The sequence below is a fragment of the Leucoraja erinacea genome, chromosome 17 (genome assembly GCF_028641065.1).
Source record: "Leucoraja erinacea ecotype New England chromosome 17, Leri_hhj_1, whole genome shotgun sequence".
In the NCBI taxonomy this organism is placed as follows: Eukaryota; Metazoa; Chordata; class Chondrichthyes; order Rajiformes; family Rajidae; genus Leucoraja; species Leucoraja erinaceus.
In genome coordinates, this window is record NC_073393.1 from 1,629,634 (window position 1) to 1,654,084 (window position 24,451).

General features: G+C 40.0%; 1 protein-coding gene across 2 annotated transcripts in view; it reads left to right on the plus strand.

Annotated features, from left to right (window-relative positions):
* dpy19l3 (dpy-19 like C-mannosyltransferase 3) overlaps nt 1-24,451 on the plus strand; it is a 32,693-nt gene that overhangs the window by 891 nt on the left and 7,351 nt on the right. Inside the window, exons 2-14 of one of the 2 annotated variants that reach the window (XM_055648349.1) lie at nt 775-899; nt 7,251-7,341; nt 11,284-11,405; nt 12,225-12,370; nt 12,692-12,815; nt 13,881-14,015; nt 15,956-16,087; nt 16,786-16,887; nt 17,093-17,166; nt 18,294-18,452; nt 19,236-19,361; nt 22,445-22,556; nt 24,254-24,310. In XM_055648349.1, the coding sequence (XP_055504324.1) occupies nt 775-899; nt 7,251-7,341; nt 11,284-11,405; nt 12,225-12,370; nt 12,692-12,815; nt 13,881-14,015; nt 15,956-16,087; nt 16,786-16,887; nt 17,093-17,166; nt 18,294-18,452; nt 19,236-19,361; nt 22,445-22,556; nt 24,254-24,310 (1,505 nt within the window). The remainder of the gene's footprint in view (nt 1-774; nt 900-7,250; nt 7,342-11,283; nt 11,406-12,224; nt 12,371-12,691; nt 12,816-13,880; nt 14,016-15,955; nt 16,088-16,785; nt 16,888-17,092; nt 17,167-18,293; nt 18,453-19,235; nt 19,362-22,444; nt 22,557-24,253; nt 24,311-24,451) is intronic. The other variant, XM_055648350.1, reaches the window with a different exon arrangement.

Here is a 24,451-nt window from a genome sequence, read left to right on the forward strand (position 1 = left end):
AGCATGGAACAAAAATACCAGCATAAAACCTGCATGTCGGATAACTTGACTGAGCTGCAAGTGTCTCAAACACAGATGCGTCTGTACATTTCCACATTGGTACATGAATGTGTATAATAGTTTGCATGTTAACCCTGATTCAGAATCGATTGTACGATGCTGTTACAAGTGCACTTCCGAGGCTGGTTTAAAAGTATTTACTTTGCCGTCAATTATTACCTAAGCATTTTACGGTTGTGCCTATAACATCTTATTTCTGTTACTACTTTGCACATATTCTTACAGCATTGATATTATCACAATACATAGGAATGCTTTATTGTACATAGATTTTTCCCAACAGTTTTACTGTTTGTAGGATTTAAAATAGTAGGTGACACAGGCATTTTCTTATTGGTTTTATTTTACATGACTAGTTAGAGTTTAAAGAGGTTAAAAATAATTTGGAAGGTTAAAAACAAGGAACTGCAGATGCTGGTTTGTAAAATAAAGACATAAAGTGTTAGGGTAACTCAACAGGTCAGGTAGAATCGCGGGAGAACGTAAATAGCTGCCGTTTCAGGTCGGGATCCTTCTCCAGACAAAAAAGTAACTAAGCAGGGTAATTATTAACATCCAACCATAGATTTAGATTGGAGAAATTTAAGATACCAATGCGAAGAACATTGGTTCTTGAATTTTCTTGAACACAATGCGAAGAACATGTTCAGTTTCTATTCCAATATTGCAATAAAAGTACAGGTACTGAAATAACTCTAGTGTGTAACTCCACAGGTCCAACAGCAATAAAGCATGCAGCCCTCGTGGTTGGCGGATTCCTGGGACTGTTCTTAGGACTGGTCACCTCGGTTTACGTTACAACTTTGCACGAAAATGATCTGTGGTTTTCATCTATCCAGGTAAGAGAATCAAATCTGTAAAGAATACCCGCGTTTAGTTGGTAAACAGGAGAGATACCGGAGAAGAGGGTCCTTCCCTTTTTTCAAAAATGGACATGTTATCAATTATTTTGTGTTCTTCTTAAGTTGCTATCTATCTTTTGCATTGAATATTAGAACATAGAACTTACAGCATAGGAATAGGCCCTTCAGCCCATAATATCTGTGCCAAACATGACACCAAGATAAACTCATCTGCCTGCACATATCCCTTCATTTCCTGCACATCCATGCCTATCAAAAAGCTTCTTAATCACCACTATTGTAGTTATCTCCACCACCACCCCCAGTAGCTTGTTCCAGGCATCCACCACCCTCTCTGTGTGTAAAAAAAAAACTTGTCTCACACATCTCCTTTAATCTTATCCCCTTTCACCTTAAAGCTGTGCCCTCTAGTCTTTGTTATTTCCACTCTGGAGGGAAAAGGTTCTGACTGCCTACCCAATGAATGCCTGTCATAATTGTATATACTTCTGTCAGATCACCCCTCAATCTCCAGCATCCCAGAGAAAACAATCCAACTTCACATAACTAATACTTTCCAATCCAGGCAGTATTCTGGAAAACCTCTTCTGCACCCTCTCCAAAGCCTCTATGTCCTTCCCATAATGGGAGTAACCGGAACTGCATGCAGTACCCCAATTTGGCCTATCCAAAGTCTTATAAAGTTGCATCATGACATCCTGACTCTTATGCCTAATACCCCAGCCAATGAAGCCAAGCATAATGCCGAGAGACTTGAAGCTGTCCACCATTTCTACAGCAGCTCCGACCGTTGTTAAGGACAGGCTTATTATTTTCACACCCCCTTGATCGTATAACATGAAATAAGGAATTTCTTTAGGAGGAGTATTTGCGATTAATTTGTACATTGGCATAGCATTTCCGATTGAGTTTTGAAACTTTAAAAGATGATGCACAGCATCAGTCCCATTTGTTATTTGGTAGAATACAGCTGTTCCCGAGTTTAAACACAAACCTCCACTGTACGAAGCCTTTGCACAAAAATACTAATATCCACGATCGATCCAGCAAGATTGCTTCCTGGATGGAAATGTTAAATCACACTCGCTGAGGACAGTGTTTGTACTTAAAAATACCTGGGGTAAAGTTTGGAAATATGCTGTCATTTATCCTTTCTTCTCTTTACACCCATGGTCAGTCATGCCTACGCCCACGTATCCTTTATTCATTCTTTCTGCTGGTTTTGGATACATAATCACCAGTTACAGAGTTTAGAAGGAAAATATTTAAATTTTCCTTTGAGTTCCATGCTGGCTGTCTTCCCACCTGGCAACCTGGCAAGCTGCGACAAAGCATAAGATGTTTTTTACTGTGTATCCTGTCTGCACTGAGATTTTCCGTTTTCCTTCCAGGATAGAGCTGGCTGGATTAACCACAGATTATACTCGCGTGTTTGTGCAAAGGTTTAAAGTTCATTATTTAAACTAAGTAACAGCTGCATCCAACCAAAAATGTCAGATCCAAAGTGAATTAGTGTTTAACATTGTGATTGTTGGCTACTGCTCGCCAAGCAGTTGGATGACCAGTTACGAAGTCTGGTTATTTTTTTTCTTGTGTATATTTCGGATAGATTGCATCATGTACAAAAATACAAAATATTTTTAACACTCTCAAAAACAAACTAAATAAGCTAGAGTTCAGAAGCATTGAAAATATGATTAATATTTATTTTGCTTCGGATGGATTGAGGTTTGATTGAAGAGGATATTACCGAATTATGTGAGGTAATGCTCCAGATTTAACGATTGCAATTAATAATTTAGAGTAACCCATGGGATAACTCACACTGCCTTAGATTTTTGATGTAGGCAGAAGCCTTATTAAATAGGGTAGTGTGCTGGTTATTTGCAGAATTCAGACAAAGCAAAAGACGAAGGTTTCATTTTACCGGTAGCATATCATGACATTAAGAAAACGGAAAAAGCGTGCTGAAATTGTCAGTGATCCCAAACAGCCTGATGTTCATGGAAATAGTAACATCTCATTTCATGGGGTGGCAGCACCTGAAATCCAATTACCTTTGTGGAGATCTGGAACTACCACACTGCTTGCGCTCTCAGTCGGTCTAATACTGGGATGCTTTCACACCTGGTATATTCATTCACTGCATGAGAACTTTCTGTGGTTTTCAAACTTACAGGTGAGTGCTTTGCTAATTATCCTTGCAATGAGAACAGTATAACAAAGACAGCCATGTATTCATCTAAGACGTAAATAATATTGCAGTATTCGCATCACAAAGTGAGTGAGATGAATGAACATTCATATTCCCTTTACTTAATAAATGTTTACAGGACAATGAGTATCTGAATATCATGCTGTTTTTATTTGAGTCAGTTTACAGCCAGTGGTATTGAAACAATTGGTATGGCATGCATAATGCTCTTTGTCGAGTAATGTCCTCTGTTTTACTTTATCAGAATCAGTACTTTTGTTAATAGACTGTTTTATTCAGAAAATATTCAGAGTTAGACATAAAGTAGGATCTTGTAACATGTATTTCCTAAAGCACATAAGAAGCAGGAGCAAGACTAGGTTAGATAGCCCAGTTAGTCTATTCCCCCTTTCAGTACAATCAGGGGGGGATATAGATGCTGCTGCACCCACTGAGTTTCTCCAGCTTTTTTGTGTACCTTCGATTTTCCAGCATCTGCAGTTCCTTCTTAAACACGGGGATATAATCTTGATGGACGCAAAATGCTGGAGTAACTCAGCGGAACCGGCAGCATCTCTGGAGAGAAGGAATGGGTGGCGTTTCGGGTCGAGACCTTCCCTGCACACCATCTCTTCCGGTCTCTCTCAATACCCTTTGACCCTGTAATTCAAATGTCTGTGATTCTCTGTCATAAATATATTTAATTGCTCTGCCTCCACATGTTTGAGAAAGAGAACTCTAAAGATTCATGAAACTTGGAAGAGGAATTCATCCTCCTCTACAACTAAAATCGGAGACCCTTTATTCTGGAACAAAATCCCTGATTTCTAGATATCCACCCAGGGAAACCTTCTCTTAGTGTTCACCCACCTGGTCAATTCCAAATAAAATGTTGCATAACATCACTGTAGACCCAATATGTTCAAGCTTTCTATGTGTGGAAACCCCTTAATTCTAGAAATCTATTTAGTCTGAATCTCCCTCTGACACAAGTACATCTCCCTTTAAATTCCTGAACTGGGAACTTCTGATGTGGTTTCAGCAGCCACCTGCAAAGTCACATCAAAACCTCCTTACTTTATACTTCATGACCTTTACAACAGGCACCAAATTCCAGCAGCTTTGCTAATTACTATGCACTATGCACAAACGCACTATGGGAACTTCACTCGCCCCCCTGCAGGAACTATACATCAGGAGGTGCAACTCCAGAGCCAATAAAATCATGGGAGACCCCTTCCACCCCTGCAACGACCTGTTCCAGCTGTTACGGTCAGGCAAACGTCTCCGTGGCTATGCTGTGAAAATGGAGAGGTTGTGAAGGAGTTTCTTCCCAGAGGCCATACGGACTGTAAACTCCTATCTCACCAGGGACTAACTTTACTGAACCTTTTTCCTTCCGCCCACAATATTTAATATGTAAAAGAATATGTGATTCTGTTTGCTTGTTTGTTTGTTAGTCTTTTTGCACGAGCATTGCCACTTTTAATTTCACTGCACATATGTGACGAATAAACTTGACGTGACTAGATGCTGTAACTGCCTCTAACTTTGTGTTTTGCATGGCAGGATTCCTGATCACTTTGTACCACATTTTTCATTCTCAAACCATTTTATTAATAGTTTACTTTCTCTTTCTTTCTTCCGAAATTGTTAACACAAAAGTTCTCATTGCTCCCACATTTTCACTTTTAAGTAGTTGAAGTAGAAAAACAATATTGAAAATCTCTATAGGTCAAGGTAATGGATGTAGCGGATGACACAAAGCTGGATGGCAGTGTAAGCTGTGAGGAGGATGCTATGAGGCTGCAGGGTGACTTGGATAGCTTGGTTGAATGGGCAGATGCATAGCAGATGCAGTATAATGTGGATAAATGTGAGGTTATCCACTTTGGTGGCAAGAACAGGAAAGCAGATTATTATCTGAATGGTGTCAGATTAGGAAAAGGGGAGGTGCAACGAGACCTGGGTGTCCTTGTACATCAGTCACTGAAGCATGCAAGTACAGCAGGCAGTGAAGAAAGCTAATAGCAAGTTGGCCTTCATTGCGAGAAGATTTGAGTTTAGGAGCAAGGGGGTCCTACTGCAGTTTATAGGGTCCTGGAGATACCGCACCTGGAGTATTGTGTGCAGTTTTGGTCTCCTAATTTGAGGAAGAACATTATTGCTATTGAGGGAGTGCAGCGTAGGTTTACCAGGTTAATTCCCGGGATGGCGGGACTGACATATGATGAAAGAGTGGGTCGACTGGTCTAGTATTCACTGGAATTTTGAAGGATGAGTGAGGATATTATAGAAACATATAACATTCTTAAAGGATTGGACTGGGTAGATGCAGGGAAATTGTTCCCAATGTTGGGGGAGTCCAGAACCAGGGGCCACAGTTTAAGAATAAGCGTGTCGGCCATTTAGGACTGAGATGAGAAGAAACCTTTTCACCCAGAGAGTTGTGAATCTGTGGAATTTTCTTCCACAGAAGGCAGTGAGGCCAATTCGCTGACTCTTTTCAAGAGAGTTAGATTCAGTTCTTAGGGCTAAAGGAATGAAGGGATATGAGGAAAAAGCAGGAAAGGGGTTACTGATTTTGGATGATCAGCCATGATCACATTGAATGGCGGTGCTGGCTCAAAGGGCTGAATGGCCTACTCCTGCTATGTTTTTCTATGTTTCTCTGTAAGTATCACCAAAGCAAAACTTTATGCGAACTCTTGTAACCAAAAAAATCTTACGAAAAAAAATCCAATTCCTTACATAATTTCAGAATAACTCAATGATAAAACCATGGTACAGTGCCTCGGCTCAGAGATAATCATGCATTCATTCTGTCGGTACCTATGTATCATTCCCTCTGGTTGGTTTGGTCTTTATCAAAAGCCCAGCGACTGAACATACGCTTGTGACATTTGGGGAAGTGAGATGTTTGTCAGTATTTATCAGGATGTCTTTGGCTTTCTGCAGTCCACAGTTCAGACAAGCATTTTCCAAACTAAGTGATTGATCATTGAAGGATTGTCTTACTAATACAAGTAAAAATTCTGCACTGAACGAACCATTTATGAAATGATCCAAGCTGTAAACGTGGTGAGTACAGAATGGGCTTAGAACTCCCTGAAGAATACAATTGATCTGTTGCAAACAAATTGCGTGTCTAAAATGGGACCCGAATCGACATCTTTCAGATTCTCAGGTGAAAATGGTACAACAGCCTAAGGTCTCCATTGGACTAGCTAACTCTCTTCATGGCCTGCTCTGATGGATACAATGGCCAGAATAGGAATTCTTTAAATGTATCCAGCTTCTGTCCCCTGTGCTGGATTTCCATACTTGATATCTTTCAAAGCAGATGCAGGCAGTCAGGAGCAGAGCAGTTACAATTCCCAGATGAGATCCATCCCATCTGATATTGTCTATAGTGCATCTGTCGGTGTTTGAGAGAATCCTTGTGAACATGCTGAATCTTCTCAGCCACAGAAGAAAGTAAATACGCTGATTCATTGCCTTGATCACTGCATCAGGGTGAAGGGACCAGCTTAAGTTGCTGGTGATGGGGATGCTGAGGAAATCAAAACTACCCACCATCTCTACAGCAGCTCTGTTGATGAGAACAGGGTTGTGTTTAACCCCTTGCTTTCTTGGCTGAATATCCAAACTCTTTCATCTTGCTAACGTCAAAGGCTAGGTTATTGTCCTGACACCATGACACAAAGTTCTCAATCTCTTTCCTGTACTTTGTCTCATCGTTACTGTACATCCAGCTGACAACAATGGTATCATTGGTGAAGTTAAAGATGTAGTCGGCACTGAACTTGGCACACAGTCATGGGTGTGCAGGGAGTATAGCACGGAAGTGGATGGCACCAGTGTTGAGGGTTAGGGTGGAGGAAATGTTATGACCTACTCTAACCGACTGAGGGCTAATGGTCAGGTCAAGAGGTCCTAAAGCCAGTTGCAGATGGAGGCCACAAGACCAAGGTCCAGATGTTTGGAGATGAATTTATTCCGAATGATGGTGTTAATGGTATTTTAGAATTGATAGTACACGTATTACTCATATTTTTATTCTAAAGTGATCACATTGTGTAATCCTACTCAGTGTATTTTAATAACACAAATTAATTCTGTTTGATATGCAGGAGGTGGAGAGGGAAATCTCCTTCAGGACAGAATGTGGTCTGTACTATTCATATTACAAGCAGATGCTGCAGGCTCCAACCATAATCCAAGGTGATTACATATTCCAAACCCTCGTGTGGTCAATTATATATTATCGTAGAAATGTTAAATTTGGTTTTGTGTGTCTACAGCTGCTTCCCGCATGCATCGGTAATATTATAGACATATTGCCTGCAAAATACCCACCTTTAGAAACATAGAAACATAGAAAATAGGTGCAGGAGTAGGCCATTCGGCCCTTCGAGCCTGCACCGCCATTCGATATGATCATGGCTGATCATTCAACTCAGTATCCCATCCCTGCCTTCTCTCCATACCCCCTGATCCCTTTAGCCACAAGGGCCACATCTAACTCCCTCTTAAATATAGCCAATGAACTGGCCTCAACTACCTTCTGTGGCAGAGAATTCCACAGATTCACCACTCTCTGTGTAAAAAATGATTTTCTCATCTCGGTCGTAAAAGACTTCCCTCTTATCCTTAAACTGTGACCCTCTAGTTCTGGACTTCACCAACATCAGGAATAATCTTCCTGTATCTAGCCTGTCCAACCCCTTAAGAATTTTGTACGTATCTATAAGATCCCCCCCTCAATCTTCTAAATTCTAGCGTGTACAAGCCGAGTCTATCCAGTCTTTCTTCATATGAAAGCCCTGCCATCCCAGGAATCAGTCTGGTGAACCTTCTCTGTACTCCCTCTATGGCAAGAATGTCTTTCCTCAGATTAGGAGACCAAAACTGTACGCAATACACCAGGTGTGGTCTCACCAAGACCCTGTACAACTGCAGTCGAACCTCCCTGCTCTTATACTCAAATCCTTTTGCTATGAATGCTAACATACCATTTGCTTTCTTCACTGCCTGCTGCACCTGCATTCCTACTTTCAATGACTGATGTACCATGACACCCAGGTCTCGTTGCATCTCCCCTTTTCCTAATCGGCCACCATTCAGATAATAGTCTACTTTCCTGTTTTTGTCACCAAAGTGGATAACCTCACATTTATCCACATTATACTGCATCTGCCATGCATTTGCCCACTCACCCAACCTTTCCAAGTCACCCTGCAGCCTCCTAGCATCCTCCTCACAGCTAACACTGCCCCCCAGCTTCGTGTCATCCGCAAACTTGTAGATGTTGCATTCAATTCTCTCATCCAGATCATTAATATATATTGTAAATAGCTGGGGTCCCAGCACTGAGCCTTGCGGTACCCCACTAGTCACTGCCTGCCATTCTGAGAAGGACCCGTTTACTCCTACTCTTTGCTTCCTGTCTGCCAGCCAGTTCTCTATCCACATCAATACTGAACCTCCAATACCGTGTGCTTTAAGTTTGTATACTAATCTCTTATGTGGGACCTTGTCGAAAGCCTTCTGAAAGTCCAGATATAACACATCCACTGGTTCTCCCTTATCCACTCTACTAGTTACATCCTCGAAAATTTCTATAAGATTCGTCAGACATGATTTACCTTTCATAAATCCATGCTGACTTTGTCCAATGATTTCACCACTTTCCAAATGTGCTGCTATCCCATCTTTAATAACTGACTCCAGAATTTTCCCCACCACCGATATTAGACTAACTGGTCTGTAATTCCCCGTTTTCTCTCTCCCTCCCTTTTTAAAAAGTGGGGTTACATTAGCTACCCACCAATCCTCAGGAACTACTCCAGAATCTAAAGAGTTTTGAAAAATTATCACTAACGCATCCACTATTTCTACGGCTACTTCCTTAAGTACTCTGGGATGCTACTTATCTGGCCCTGGGGATTTATCGGCCTTTAATCCATTCAATTCACCTAACACCACTTTCCGACTAACCTGGATTTCACTCAGTTTCTCCATCCCATTTAACCCCCGGTCCCTTGCAATTTCCGGCAGATTATTTATGTCTTGCTTAGTGAAGACGGAACCAAAGTAGTTATTCAATTGGTCTGCCATGTCCTTGTTCCCCATGATCAATTCGCCTGTTTCTGACTGCAAGGGACCTACATTTGTTTTAACTAATCTTTTCCTCTTCACATATCTATAAAAACTTTTGCAGTATGTTTTTATGTTCCCTGCCAGTTTTCTTTCATAATCTATTTTCCCTTTCCTAATTAAGCCTTTTGTCCTCCTCTGCTGGACTCTGGTCCCAGTTCTCCCAGTCCTCTGCTAGGCTGTTTTTTCTGGCTAATTTGTACGCTTCATCTTTTGTTTTGATACTATCCCTGATTTCCCTTGTTGTCCACGGATGCACTACCTTCCCAGATTTATTCTTTTGCCAAACTGGGATGAACACTTGTTGTAGTTCATCCATGCAGTTTTTCAATGCCTTCCATTGCATATCAACCGTCAACCCTTTAAGAATCATTTGCCAGTCTATCTTGGCCAATTCACGTCTTATACCCTCAAAGTCACCTTTCTTTAAGTTCAGGACCCTTGTTTCTGAATTAACAATGTCACTCTCCATCCTAATGAAGAACTCAACCATATTGTGGTCACTCTTCCCCAAGGGGCCACGCACAACAAGACTGCTAACTAACCCTTCCTCATTACTCAATACCCAGTCTAGAATAGCCTGCTCTCTCGTTGGTTCCTCTACATGTTGGTTTAGAAAACTATCCCACATACATTCCAAGAAATCCTCTTCCTCGGCACCCCTGCCAATTTGATTCACCCAATCTATATGTAGATTGAAGTCGCCCATTATAATTGTTTTACCTTTGTTGCACGCATTTCTAATTTCCTGTTTGATGCCATCCCCAACTCCACTACTACTGTTAGGTGGCCTGTACACCACTCCCACTAGCGTTTTCTGCCCCTTAGTGTTTCGCAGCTCTACCCATATCGATTCCACATTCTCCAAGCTAATGTCCTTCCTTTCTATTGCGTTAATCTCCTCTCTAACCAGCAACGCTACCCCGCCTCCTTTTCCTTTCTGTCTATCCCTCCTGAATATTGAATATCCCTGGATGTTCAGCTCCCAGCCTTGGTCACCCTGAAGCCATGTTTCCGTGATCCCAACTATATCATATTCATTAATAACTATCTGCACATTCAACTCATCCCCCTTATTACGAATGCTCCTTGCATTGAGACACAAAGCCTTCAGGGTTGTTTTTACAACACTCTTACCCCTTATACAATTATGTTGGAAAGTGGCCCTTTTTGATTTTTGCCCTGGATTTGTCTGCCTGCCACTTTTACTTTTCACCTTGCTACCTATTGCTTCTACCCTCATTTTACACCCCTCTGCCGCTCTGCTCTTGCACCCATCCCCCTGCCACATTAGTTTAAATCCACCCCGACAGCACTAGCAAACACTCCCCCAAGGAGTGTAATGTACACGGCCAGATCTTACAGAAATCACAGTTCTGATCATATTGACTTTTCTGTTTAAATGCAAGTGTCAGTTAAGGAACATCCATTTTGACATAACATTTATATTTTCATAGATGTCCTCAAAGACACAATAGTTAACAGTTTGGCAAGTATCAGTGTAATTTAGTGTTTAAAGCGTGTGCATTTTTAAATACCTGCTTTCTGGACGAGATAGCCACTAACGTCACAAATGTGCACAGTTTATGAGAGTAACTGTGAAAATCAAAATAATTTAGCTTCTTAGATTATTTGTCATTTCTAAATCTTGAAATAGAAGATGATTTTAAAACAAATTTACTTAGCCTAGATTCACCTGTTTGTCAATTAGTGCTCAAACTATATTAATTTTAACCCACTTCCAAAATCTAAATAGTAGGTGATAGAGCTGGAGGCATGTTTGGTGCAAAGGATGCTCCTTGGTTCATTAAGTTGCCGTCAGTTTGTAGAATTAAAAACAGCATTTTTCTTTACTTACAGAATTCCATTATCAATAGTATTTAGTTTTGGGCAAGTTTGTAGAACATTTTAACAACTGAAAATTCAGAAATATCTCGTGTGCTGATTTATTCATGCTTATCTTTGGCATCCACTGCTTTTTAATGATGCGTTATTTATTTTGTAAAGGATTGAAGGAGCTCATGTATGACAATCGAACTGAATCAAGGAGGACAATAAACCTCCTAAAGCGGATGAACATTTACCAGGAGGTTTTCCTAAGCATTTTGTACAGGATTTTGTCTCTTCAGGTAAAAATACGAGCTTTTATAAAAATGGGATGAAAAAATATATATATAGTAATTAATTAAAGGGATATGGGCTTCACAGGCTGAGCCAGCAGTTGAATGGCTGTTCCCAATTGCCCTTGAGGAGATGTTAGTGAGCTGCCTTCTGGAACTACTGCAGGTATTGGCCAGTTCTGTTAGGGAGGGAGTCCCAGGATTTTGATCCAGCGATGGTGAAATAATGGTAATTATACTTCCAAGTCAATATAGGAATAGGAATACTTTATTGTTTTGTTTCTCCCCCCCCATTTTGTTTCCCCCCCCCCAGCAGTTCCCCCACATGGGTCTGCCATTGTTCTTCCCTCCTCACGGTGGTCCTCCACACTCTCATCGACCGTCGACCGCGGGTAGACCCGCGAGGCATCGCCGCCACTGCAAGGTTCACTACCGCCGAGGCCCCATCATCGCGAGGCTTCACAGATACAGGCCTCCGGCCACGTTCCCAGTCCACAGCTGCAGCCCTGCAGGACGTTGACTTCCAGCGTGTGGCCTGGAAGTCAATGTCCAGGTGGTGGTGGTGTTGCTGGTGGAGGTGGTGGGTTGGGAAGGTGCTGTCTAAGGAGTCATGGCAAGTTGTTGCAATGCTTCCTGTAGATGGTACACATTGCTGCTACTGTGTGTTGTAGTGGAATGCATGAATGGTTGATTAGCGGCGTGACAAATACGAGTGTTACTTATGCAATTTACATTTGTGTGATTTATTGTAAGTTTAATAAAGTGCTTTGATAGTTTGTATCATAACTAAGCATTCTGAAGAGAGTAATTTGCATCATATTTTAACAGAATTACCTGGAACCGGTTTACTTCTATGTGTACACGGTATTTGGACTGCAGGCGCTCTATGTCATTTCATTATATATGACCAGTTGGTTATTAAGTGGGACCTGGATATCAGGGGCACTAGCAGCTTTGTGGTACATACTAAACAGGTAGGCGTCAGCATCTGCAGGGCACACAACCTGCACCTTATCTGTATTCAAGGGCCTTTTTGTAAATTGCATTGTTTTTATTCGTTTTTGCTGCCAGATTCCTGATCGTGACAATTTTAGTTTGTTTTAGAACCTTAGTGATGAAATCATCTTAATATTGGTTTGCACGTTCTATCCAACTCGATATCAATCTCCTGTAATTTGGACCCATTTCCTGTTGTGTTTCTTGCACAGTAAAATAATGTATGCAGAGAAATTAATTATAATGTCTCTACGGTGAGCTTCATTGTGATGTGACCATTTATTATATGATTTTTATAGACCAGACACAACGAGAGTGGAGTTCACCATTCCTTTGAGGGAGAACTGGTCACTTCCGTTTTTTGCATTGCAAATAATGGCAATTACATATTACCTCCGACCGCAACTTAAACCATTCCAGCAAGTGAGTATAGAAATGCTCTGAAGGGTCTCGACCTGAAACGTCACCTACTCTTTTCTCCAGATATGTTGTCCGACTTGCTGGGTTACTCCAGCTTTTTGTGTCTATCTTCTAATTATTCATCAATCTTTACCACCCTCTTTAAGTGGGCACCGCCACCTCTCATTCACTCTTTCAGTTCCACCTTATCACAGACCTGTACCTGCCCCTCCCCCTCCAAACCTCTCTGCAATTACAAATGTGTTTTATCTATACCTTTAACAATTTGATGAGAAATCAGTTACTTAAACGTCGACTGTTCTTTTTGTACAGATGTTATCTGATCTATTGAAAACTTTCAGCATTTTCTATTTTAATCTAAGGTTCTGAGGGACTTGACAAGCATGACAGGAAAGGGGATGTTTCCTCCAATAGGTCATAGTTCCATGTTGAAAATGAGCTGAGGGGGAATTTCTTCTTGAAACGGGATGCAACTCTTAGGAATTCTCCACCTGAGAGATTTGTGACAATCGAGTATGAAATATTTTCAATGCAAAAATATTTTTTTTGATTTTTTGTTATCAAAATGCATAGGAACCAGGACAAGAAATGAAGTTGCGAAATTAGCTATGATTTTATTGATGAGGAGAGTGAGCTTGAGGAACCATAAAACCTATTGATCTGACTGATTAATTAATGTATCACAGCATTTTAATGTATATTTGCAATATGTAAAGATGAATAGTTGAACACTTGGTGCAGCTGCAAACCAAGTATAATGGCTTTATAGTTCATGTACAGTGATGTCTCCAAGATAGTGAAATAAGTATAATTCTTGAAGTAGACGCAACTATTGATTACCTGTACATATATAGCCCACTGCTGCACTTAGTCTATGAGCTGAACTTTGTGCAGGTATATTTTACAGAATGCATTTAGGTTATCAGAATCTTCCGCTTTAGGGGGCAGTTTGACTAATGAAAAGCAAACAGAATCGCTTAATGAATGTAACACTGCTCCATACATTAAAAGCGGATATGTTTACTGGTTTATGTCTTGTAATTAACTTTTTTTTCTTTCTAATTTAAGCGCCTGTCCCTCAGTTTGATCGTGGCTTCGACATTCCTTTTCTGCATTACCTGGCAGTTTAACCAGTTTATCTTACTAATTCAAGCTGTGGCTCTCTTTTCATTGGATTGCTTGAATATGGTGCCAGCATCTAAGGTAATGTGACGCTGTTAATGTGTACAGATATGAGTCTGCATGGAATTGCAATGCATGATGCTCCATTACATAAATGAGCTCACTAAATTGTCAGGTCATTAGTCCAGGATTAATTATTTGGGACGATGAGTGCAGCTAAACCCTACAAAACTGATTTCAGGGAGTTACCACAGTCAGGCTTAGTCTGTGAAGATTATAGATAATGGGGGAAAAGGGCAAAAAGTGCTGGAGTAACTCAGCGGGTCAGGCAGCATCTGTGGAGAACATGGATAGGTGATGTTTCACAGAGCGCTGGAGTAACTCAGCTGGGTCAGGCAGCATCTGTGGAGAACATGGATAGGTGGCGTTTCACAGAGTGCTGGAGTAACTAAAGCAGGTCAGGCAGCATCTGTGGAGAACATGGATAGGTGACATTTCAGGTCGGGACCCTTCTTCAGAGTTGGGACTTATTAAAGGTAATAGACATGGATTAGTTGCTCACAGGGGATTGGGATAGCCACAACTGTAAGTACAGTAAACCCTTAACCTTCACGGGTGATGCGTTCCAGGCACTGCCCTGCATACAAGAATACCTTTTTTCTGGAAGTACAGAAGTTAAGCAAAAGGTAAGTATGATATGTATATGAAGTGTATTAAATACAGTAACATTGTCAATAACCTTACTTTAGCGTGCACTGGTAGTGTAGCCACTGCAGTTATGAGCTCTACTTGTGTATCTACTAGTGTCTCTGTTGGTGTCTCTGCTGCCCCAGAGGGCACCAGCTACTGTGGATAGTGAGATAAATCACAGCTTCTGACTATCTGCTCCATGTAAGGATCCGGTCAGAAGCGAACATGCCTGTTTTGACAAGATTAAACATACAAGCTGAAAAATAAATCATTGATTGTCAGATGGAGGGGTGCAGGAGCGCATCAGAGCTTATTGTAAATAACTTGTTAATTTGAGAAAAGGAACACTGATTAACTGAAGTACAGTAAACTGCTTTCAGTTTTACAATTCAAATTGAGCATTGGATGGAGGCGCTGTTAATTACTCCAATTGCATTGTCCTTTTACATTTCGGAAAATTATATCTATCGAAGCATCAACCGTATATTTACAAAACCATGGAAGTTAAATACTCAAAAGGTTAAGGGTTTACTGTACCTGTTAGTTTCACTTGAGCAAGTTACCTAGTTAGTTGCTGTACAGACTGCCAGGCTTTTAGAAAATCACCTTCTGTAGTTTAAAGAATGCATAGGATTTTAGTCTTACAATAATACTATGAGTGGATGAGTTTGAATTCCTTCTTGATTTTTAAACAAGTCAGTGAAAGTTTCTACAAAAAGATGGGTTCCATGTTTAGAATGTAGAAACCAGGAACTGCAAGTTCAAAGTTTAGCATGGAGGCAGAAGGGCTAATTCATCAAAGAAAAGAGAAAACTCTGCAAAGAAACAGCTCATCTCGGACCCTTTCTAACTACATAAATGTTGGTGTATTACCATGTACTATTACTTTTTTCTACATCTTACCTGTTTTTATAAATTTAATATCACAACCTTGTATTTTGTTTAATATTTAATTTACAATTAAGGCATCCTAAGTGTATGTTAAAAATAATCTTTGTTTTGCTTCTTGGGAATGCAAATAATCAACTCGATGGGCACATAACAAAGTCATTGGCTAGATATTGTTTGATGGAAAACAAACGAGGAAAGTTGAATGTAAATGTTAAATAGATCATTGTTGTGACATGCATGGTGTTTCCTTTAGAAGGGACGCTTTTAAAATGTCATTTTCATTTAAAGATCATAAATGTAATCTAAAAGAAAAAGGTTTTTGAATGATTTGCATTAGTTTTTGACAATTTACAAGATCAATAAGATGATTTGTGTGAGTAGTAACTGTTATTTTCTGTGCTCTGTTTTAAGTTTCCTTCATTGCACTTCCTATGTTGCAGGTTAGATCACTATATCTCGTTCAAGTAGTTTCATTGCTTCTGGTCTGGATCCTACAATTTAATAATACTATGCTCCTGGGGTCACTGGTTCTGAGCTTCATACTTGCTGCTTTAGTAGTGCAGCACTTTCAGGTAATAATAGGTTGTTCCTTTTCATTCAAAATAACCATTATATATAAATGCCTTTTCCTCACGCCCATCAGACTCCTGAATCAATCACCTTTCACACACCTGCCCTAAAGGTGATGTCATGTACTATTCACCTTTACTCCACCTCATTCGCTTACTCTGTTATTGCACTATTTCAGATTACAATACAAACTTACACCATTCTGTTGTTTGTGCTTGACATTGTATTTACTATTGTACTTACTGTATGAATATTGTTTATTCTGTACACTTCAAGTGAACAAGGTATTACAGTTGCTGCCTGTGTATATGCCAATAGTCTGATCAGATATATAATTCTGTAACTGTTATTTGGGAAATAAATAAAACTGTGATGAATTTTGTGGGTAAATCATCTAAGTCTCAAATTAACCTGGGGATCTTCACACCTGGTTAACTTGCATTTCATCTTTACATTGCAAACAACGGGTTAAATCATTGCTGGCTGCTGGGTTAAATAATTGTGTTCAGTCCGCACTTTCTGACACTTTCTTTGGCTACACGCATGCAGGGAGTGACATGACTGTTAATGCAACATAATGACAGACTGCACCACGCAGAGTTGCATTTGAGCTACACTCTCGCTTGTGATAAATTGATCAATGAATGAATGGAAATGGAATGAAAAGATTAACATTGCCCTTTTCTCCCTGTTTTTACAGAAGAATTTAAAATGTGGCACATTTGCTATAAGAGTAGCAAAACTGATGCTGCATCTAATTGTGGTACTCAGCTTAACAATCCTAACAAATAACATCATCAAGGTATGTCAACAGCCTTTTTTTTAATCGGTTTCCTTATTCTATTCTCATTTCCTTCTTCAGGGTTCATTATATACCTGTATTTTGTGATATTTTGGAGATTATATATGCATTAATAACTGACAGAAACTAATAAATAAAAAATATTTAAAAGCAGAATTATACATTTCTCATTGGATCTCATCATTGTGTTCTTTTTTTGTGGCAGAGAATTTTAGGACTAGAATCCGATGAACATATTTTTAAATTCCTTAAAGCAAAGTTTGGATTTGGGGCAACAAGGTAAATTCTTATTTTTTGTTAGTTACGAAACTAAGTGCTTGTTGCATGGAAAAGATAGTTGTCCATAGAATTGCCAGCATGGTACGTTTCTTGGGTTGTATAGGTCTGGTTGAAATAAACTGGCCCTGAATCTCCTGATATTGGTGAGCCACGCATGTTTGCTGCTGACCTACACATTGTGTCTGTACTTTTGTAAACCTTTCCGAAGTAACAAGCTCTTTGGCAACTGGTCATGCATTCGTGATTCTCAATCAAGCACTTAAACATGGCAGGAAAGTCTTCGAAAGCCAACAAATATTGGGAAACAAGAGGGATTACAAATTCAGGCCATTAAAACATTTTTAGTTCAAAAAATATATAAAACACATAAAAACCTGATTGTAAAAACATAAAAAATATATATTTGTCACTTATTGGTGTACTTAGTTTAGGTCCTTCCCAGAATTCTGTTAAATTGTGTTTAAAGAAAATAAAAATATTCCTCTTATTTCTTAACGGCAACCTGAATTAATTATTTGCAGTATTCTACAGCTTTCTTTATCCCTCCAAAATTTGTATGTAGGGCTCTGTACTCCCGGTCAGTTACTGTAATTGTTATATATAACCTTGGTGTATATTCCTTGGAGAGAGTAGGGGAAAACATGATGAGGCCAGGAGAGTAAAGTGTGGCTAAGGGTGCTGTATATTATTGAATCTTCCAAGTTGAAAGTTTCAGATTCCCAAATGATTACTGGCACAATCGGCAAGTTGAGCCTGCTTCCATGCTCTACGACTCATTGACAATTAATTTGGCAGATTAGTTTATCTGTTTAGAATGATTGTGATGTGTTGCCTTTGCAAATTAAAAGACTTGAAAGTAAAGACCATTGCAGTCATTGTTGTGGAGGCAAAAGAGAGATTTACATTTAGCTGTGATGCATAAAGGAATTAAGGGATATGGGGGAAAAGCAGGAATGGGGAACTGATTTTAGATGTTCTGCTATGATCATATTGAATGGCGGTGCCGACTCCTGCACCTATTTTTCTACGTTTCTATGTACAGATGGCATCTCAAAATTCTAACAGGATTTTGGAGAAGATTTGATGTTTAAGTTGAATGATGCAATGAATTTTCCCTTCTCTTATAGGGATTTTGATGCTAAATTGTACCTATGTGAAGAAGCTTTTGGCCTTCTGCCTCATGACACCTTCCAGAGACTTCTGCACACGTTGATTTTGCCCTTGTATCTTCTGGTTCTGGTTGTTACACTGATCGTTGCTGTCATTGTTGCTATTGGAAATCTTGGGTACGTCAGTGATGACAACGATATTAAAATGTCATCATCAATTATCCCTTATTGATGTATCAAATATTTGTACCTGTTTCCTCAAGCATTGTCAGGATGCTTGGCAGAATGCTTCCATGACTCAGAACCCAAGTGTGGATTTTGTTTTATGTTCTTCAATCTGTTGAATTTATCCTACATAGGCAGAGCTATAGTCAGAGGTTGGGAGGACATGGACTCTGCTCGTTGGAGGGCAGGAGGCTGAGGGGTGATCTTAGGGGTATATAAAATCATGAGGGGAATAGATAAGGCGAATGCACAGTCTTTTACCTAGGATAGGGTAATCAACAACCAGAGGACATAGGTTTATGTTGAGGTGGGAAAGATTTAATAACCTGAGAGGCAACTTTCTCACATATGGGGTGGTGGGTATATAGAACAAGCTGCCCGATGAGGTAGCTGAGGCTAATATTGTGGCAACATTTAAAATACATTTGGATAGGTACAGGAATAGGGAAGGTTTAAAAGAATATGGGCCAAATAGATGGGGCATCTTGGTCGGCATGGGCGAAGGGCTTGTTTTTATGCGATATGACAACATTGTGTTCACTTATCCTCGCACCTCATGACTATATGTTTAACAAACCTTTGATATTTAATATATATAATTATGAAGGTATTGTCAAATTGTAATGACTTAGCAAAGCTTCAATATTTTGATCGTGTCTTCATAAAGTAGAATATCTATTAATCAAAAAAAACAATGTAACTTCTATTCATAATTGTTTTTCTCTCTTGCTGCAGTAACTGTTCCACTCCATTCCAGAATTTGCCTGTTAAAGAAGAGAAAGTGATTGTGATGAGACCAGACGTGGCCTACAATCTAATGCACAATGTGTTATTTGGTCTGCTAGCTTTGAGTACAATGAGGTAAGCTGTTGTACTACCAATAACAAGATGCACAATATTTTAAATGAATGTTAAATATAGTAAATCTATGAGTTAGATATAGGGCTAACGGAATCAAAGGATATGGGGAGAATGCAGGAACAGAGTACTGATTTTGGATGATCAGCCATGATAATATTGAATGGCGGTGCTGGCTCGATGGGCTGAATGGCCTACTCCTCTATGTTTCTTAACTATAAGAATATTACCTACGGCATCACTTCCTGGTTCGGGAGCTGCAAGGCGTACGAACGACACCAACTAGACAGGATTGTGAAGACCGCCAGCAGGATTATTGGTGCTCCACTCCCTTTCCTGCTGGACATATACAGGAAGAGATGTATCAGCAGAGCCATCTCCATCATCAAAGACCCCTACCACCCATCGCATCACATATTCTCCATCCTGCCATCTGGGAAGAGGTACAGGAGCATTAGCTGCAAAACCAGCAGGATGCTCCTCAGCTTCTTCCCACAGGCTATAAGACTGCTAAACGGACTTTGCCCCCTGCCAAAGTATCGCGCACCAACCACCAACCTGGACACACTGCAGCAGAGCCACTGTTGTGCCGCTGCCGATCGGAACGCCTGTTGAATGTTTAGTAGAGTGTTAAATTTGTTCATGATATATGTATTTTTATTTCTATTTATTTTTAATGCACACTGAATGGACACTGGTTGAGCAACGTTTTTTTGTTTCCTCTGGGTATGTGAATACTCAGGAAATGACAATAAAGATATACAATACAATACAATACAATTAATTGGGAAAAAAAGGATATTTAAAATGGTAAGTTGTAGCTTGATTATTGAGACCAATCACAATTGCTCTTCTAAATTTGTCTAACGTTCTAAATTCTGAAATCCCAATAGGATATAAGCACATTACATTTATGAAATGTCATTGTTATTGTCTGATCATGAGATTCACTCGTCTCCACACCCGTCACCATCTCGACACTGGTTTTTACGTTTCCTTCTCTATCACAGCCAACTTAGTTCCATCTTGGAGATGCTGACTTGAGTACGGTGCTCTGTCATATTGTGGCCTCGTTCTCCTGCGGAAAAATTATTAAACTCAATAATGTAGGGATTTTTTCAATTTTTGAATTTTTATTTTAATTGCTTCATTCTGTTTGCATCTCTTTCTGCATTCAATGCACCTACTCTAATGTTATCTTTGCAGTCCTACTTGCAGTATCTTTCAACCCACTTGCACTGTCACTTGTGTTTAAGAAGGAACTGCAGATGCTGGAAAATCGAAGCATCTTTTCGGCCCGAATCGTTGCCTATTTCCTTCGCTCCATAGATGCTGCTGCACCTGCTGAGTTTCTCCAGCATTTTTGTGTGCAGTCACTTGCCCTGTTTACTCAATCATCAGGTTCATTTTCTCTTTATTCCAACATTATTCGTTTTTTTCAAAATCTTGTCACCCAAATAAAAGTTTTTAAAAAAACAACTCACTGCAAGAGTAAATATAACAAACTATCAACACCCTTCTGCAATAAAGTATGGCTTTTTGGTTTATTTCTAAACCTAGAAAAGGTAATTTTAAATTAACTAATGCCTTACCTACACCAAAATACCATCCTGGAAATTTTCTAATCAGGTTTTAGGGCCCACCACAGCACAGAGTCTGCCTTGTTGAAGGTACATAACGACCTGCTTCTCACCATTGACTCCGGCGACTGTGCAATCCTGCTCTTTCTCGACCTCAGCGCAGCATTTGATACTGTCGACCACACCATCCTAATTGACCGCCTCCGGTATGGGGTTGGTATTGATGGCACTGCCTGAGCTGATTCATCTACCTCAAAGATAGGAGTTTCTCTACAAACATAGGCAACTCTTTCTCCTTCCCAGCTAGCCTTTGCTGCGGGGTTCCACAAGCCTCTATCCTAGGCCCCATTCTCTTCTCCCTGTATATGCTCCCCTTAGGCCAAGTCATTCAAAGGCACGGCATTTCCTTCCACTGCTCTGCAGACAACACACAGCCCTGAAACCCTACAACCAATCAAATCTACTCGGCCTTATCCACTGCCTCGAGGATATAAAGTGTTGGATGGTCCAGAACTTCCTCCAACTAAACAAGAGCAAGTCTGAGGTCATCCTACTTGGCCCCTCGGACTCCATCAAAACGATAGCAGACAGCCTTGGAAGCCTTACCCCCTTACTCAAACCTCACAACCATGGCGTGATATTTGACTCCGCATTGAAATTTGACAAACAAGTCAATGCCGTGGTAAAAGTTAGCTTCTTCCAGCTTCGCTCGTTAGCTAAAATAAAACAATTCCTCCAATTTGACGACCTCGAAAAGATCATCCACTCATTTATCTCCTCCCGCCTTGATTACTTCAACTCCCTCTACACTGGCATCAGCCAATCATCCCTGTCCCGCCTGCAACTGGTCCAAAACGCCGCAGCGAGACTTCTGACGGGCACCCAAATAAAGGACCACATCACCCCGATCCTGGCCTCTCTCCACTGGCTCCCTATGCGGTTCCGAATCAATTTAAAGCTCCTCCTTTATGTTTACAAAGCCCTCTTGCCCCCACCTACATCAAAAATCTGCTAACCAACCATACTACCTCCAGGTCCCTCAGATCGGCTGACTTGGGGTTACTGACCATCCCGCGGTCCAGGCATCAGCTCAGGGGCGATCGCGCTTTTGCAGTTGCAGCTCCTAGACTATGGAACAGCATCCCTCTTCCCATCAGAACTGCCCCCTCCATCAATTCTTTTAAGTCTAGACTTAAAACTTATTTCTACTCACAAGCATTTCTCAAGGTCCTCAACATGTATTGTTGATCTATGTACCACTGTATGTAGCATGTTAGTACCTGCACTAATGTAAAGCACTTTGGTCAACGAGAGTTGTTTTTAAATGTGCTATAGAAATAAAATTGACTTGACTAGACTGCTAATATACTGTATCCAATTTTTAGGTAAGATTCTATTTTGACCATGGAGACAATTAGTTTCCAAATACACATGTTAAAAATTGTACAGTTTTTAGATCAGGACTACTGTAATGAGTGCCCTTAGCTCATTTACTGTTTGTTACAGGATGAAATATCTATGGACATCCCACGTGTGTATGGTTTCATCAGCAGCAATTTGCAGCCATCATTTTTGGAGTCTAAATCTCAAAGCAATTCGCCTTTATTCTCCTCAGTGGGTTAGTGTCTTGTAATAGATGTTTTGAGATGTTTTTATTTCAATTTTATTATAATGTAGACTAATACATCTTGTTGAAATAGTTTGCTAATATTTTCTTTCTAACCATTAAACATAAATTATCTTATTAATATACAATCATTACATTATTTGTATCTTTAATTGCAGCAAGAGGATCTAAAAATGATTGAGTCATATCTTGTTGGCCAAAGCAATTTTGGATTTATGTATTGATATCTTCATTGTTCCCTTTACATAAGAGTTGAAGCCATCTCATCACAACTGATGTAATTTGTGGACTGGCCAAATTCTGTGCCTTCCATCACAGTGATGAATGCTTTGTGTTAATTTTTTTTGTTGCGTTTTTGTGTGTTCTTTTTTATTGTACCGCTGCTGGCAAATTCATTTCACTTGCACTTTATGTGCAAGTGACAAATAATACTGATTGATTGATTTCACACAGAACTTTGCTGTTAACTGAGAATCTAATTGAGAACAGAGTTTACACAGGACCTGTGTCTGGAATTATTCACTTCATCCAAAGTCAGTCATTAGCAAAATGATGTTGAGTACAGTCTCAGTATGTGATCTTAAAAACATGTCAACAAGCGAGTTTGGTATTCCGACTGCGCATGTCCAGGTCATTGGTCACTCGCAATAAACATTCTCGGCTGCTGTGCTGCTGCACGAATACAGACCTGCGTTTCATCCATAGTCAGGATTGAACCCTGGTCTCCGGCGCTGCAAGCTTTGTTGAATTTTTACTGGGCCCCGTCCCCTTCCGAGTATCCCATCCCTGTCCAGGGGTGGCCGGAGATGACCGGGGTGACCCTGGACTGTCGGGACACCGGCCCGTTGCAGTGGTGGCCAGGCTTACAGCCAGCGCAGAGAAGAAGCGTTAACATCAGCTCAACTCTGCCTGTCCCTCCGGGTTAACGGAACAGCCCTGGACTGGAGCAGTGCAGTTAGCGCTTCTTTTCTGCGCTGGCTGTAAGCCTGGCCACCGGGCCGGTGTCTTTAATTGGAAAGTGCATCTTATGATCTCTGCTATTTGAATTTGAATAGTATTACCACATGCCACCAGGTGGCAATACAATATCAGGTGATCATGAAGGGTATATATTTCCAATCCCAAAGAAATAATGTTGTAGTTCAAATAACGATTCATTTCACATTCTTTCACTGATGAAAATAACACATACATTTGTAATTTTATCATACTTTTCAAATGCAAAACTAGCCATATAACAACATGAAATATTTGGAGAATACTAGATTTTATGCAAAATGAATGTATACATCTGAGGCTTAATGCATAGAATATATCTGCACAATTAGATTAGAAAGAGGATTGTGTAATATGGTGATTAGGATGTTCAATATTTTGGAGCCCAATTTGTAATCTCTGTGTCTGGGCTAGATCTTAAGCCCATCTTGTAAGGTTGAACATTAAACTTCCCTGTCAATGCTTTTGCTTCATGAAGCTGTAATTTACAATTGTCCAGTTGGCGTTGGACCATTAATCAGTACTATTGTTTTAGTCCTGTACAGTACTGTAGTCTATACAGATTAATATAGAAACAAGACTGATTGATTATTGCATCTTTAGTTTTGTTTTAGTTTCCTTGGTTTTGCATGTGACTGCTTTTTTATTGTTGGACCTATTTTAACTGGTATTGGTATCATTTCTTTTCACAGGTCCGTGCTGTGAGGTTTGCAGTGCCTATATTAATCTGTATTTACCTTTATCGCGAGGTAAGTTGTATTGCAGCAAATTATATTTGGCATCTGAGACAGAAGAAGATCATCACCTCCTTATTGAGTTTCAGTAAATGCTAAAAGCAAATATTAGTCATAAATTGACATTCCAAATCATAGTACTGGCATCACCAGTAT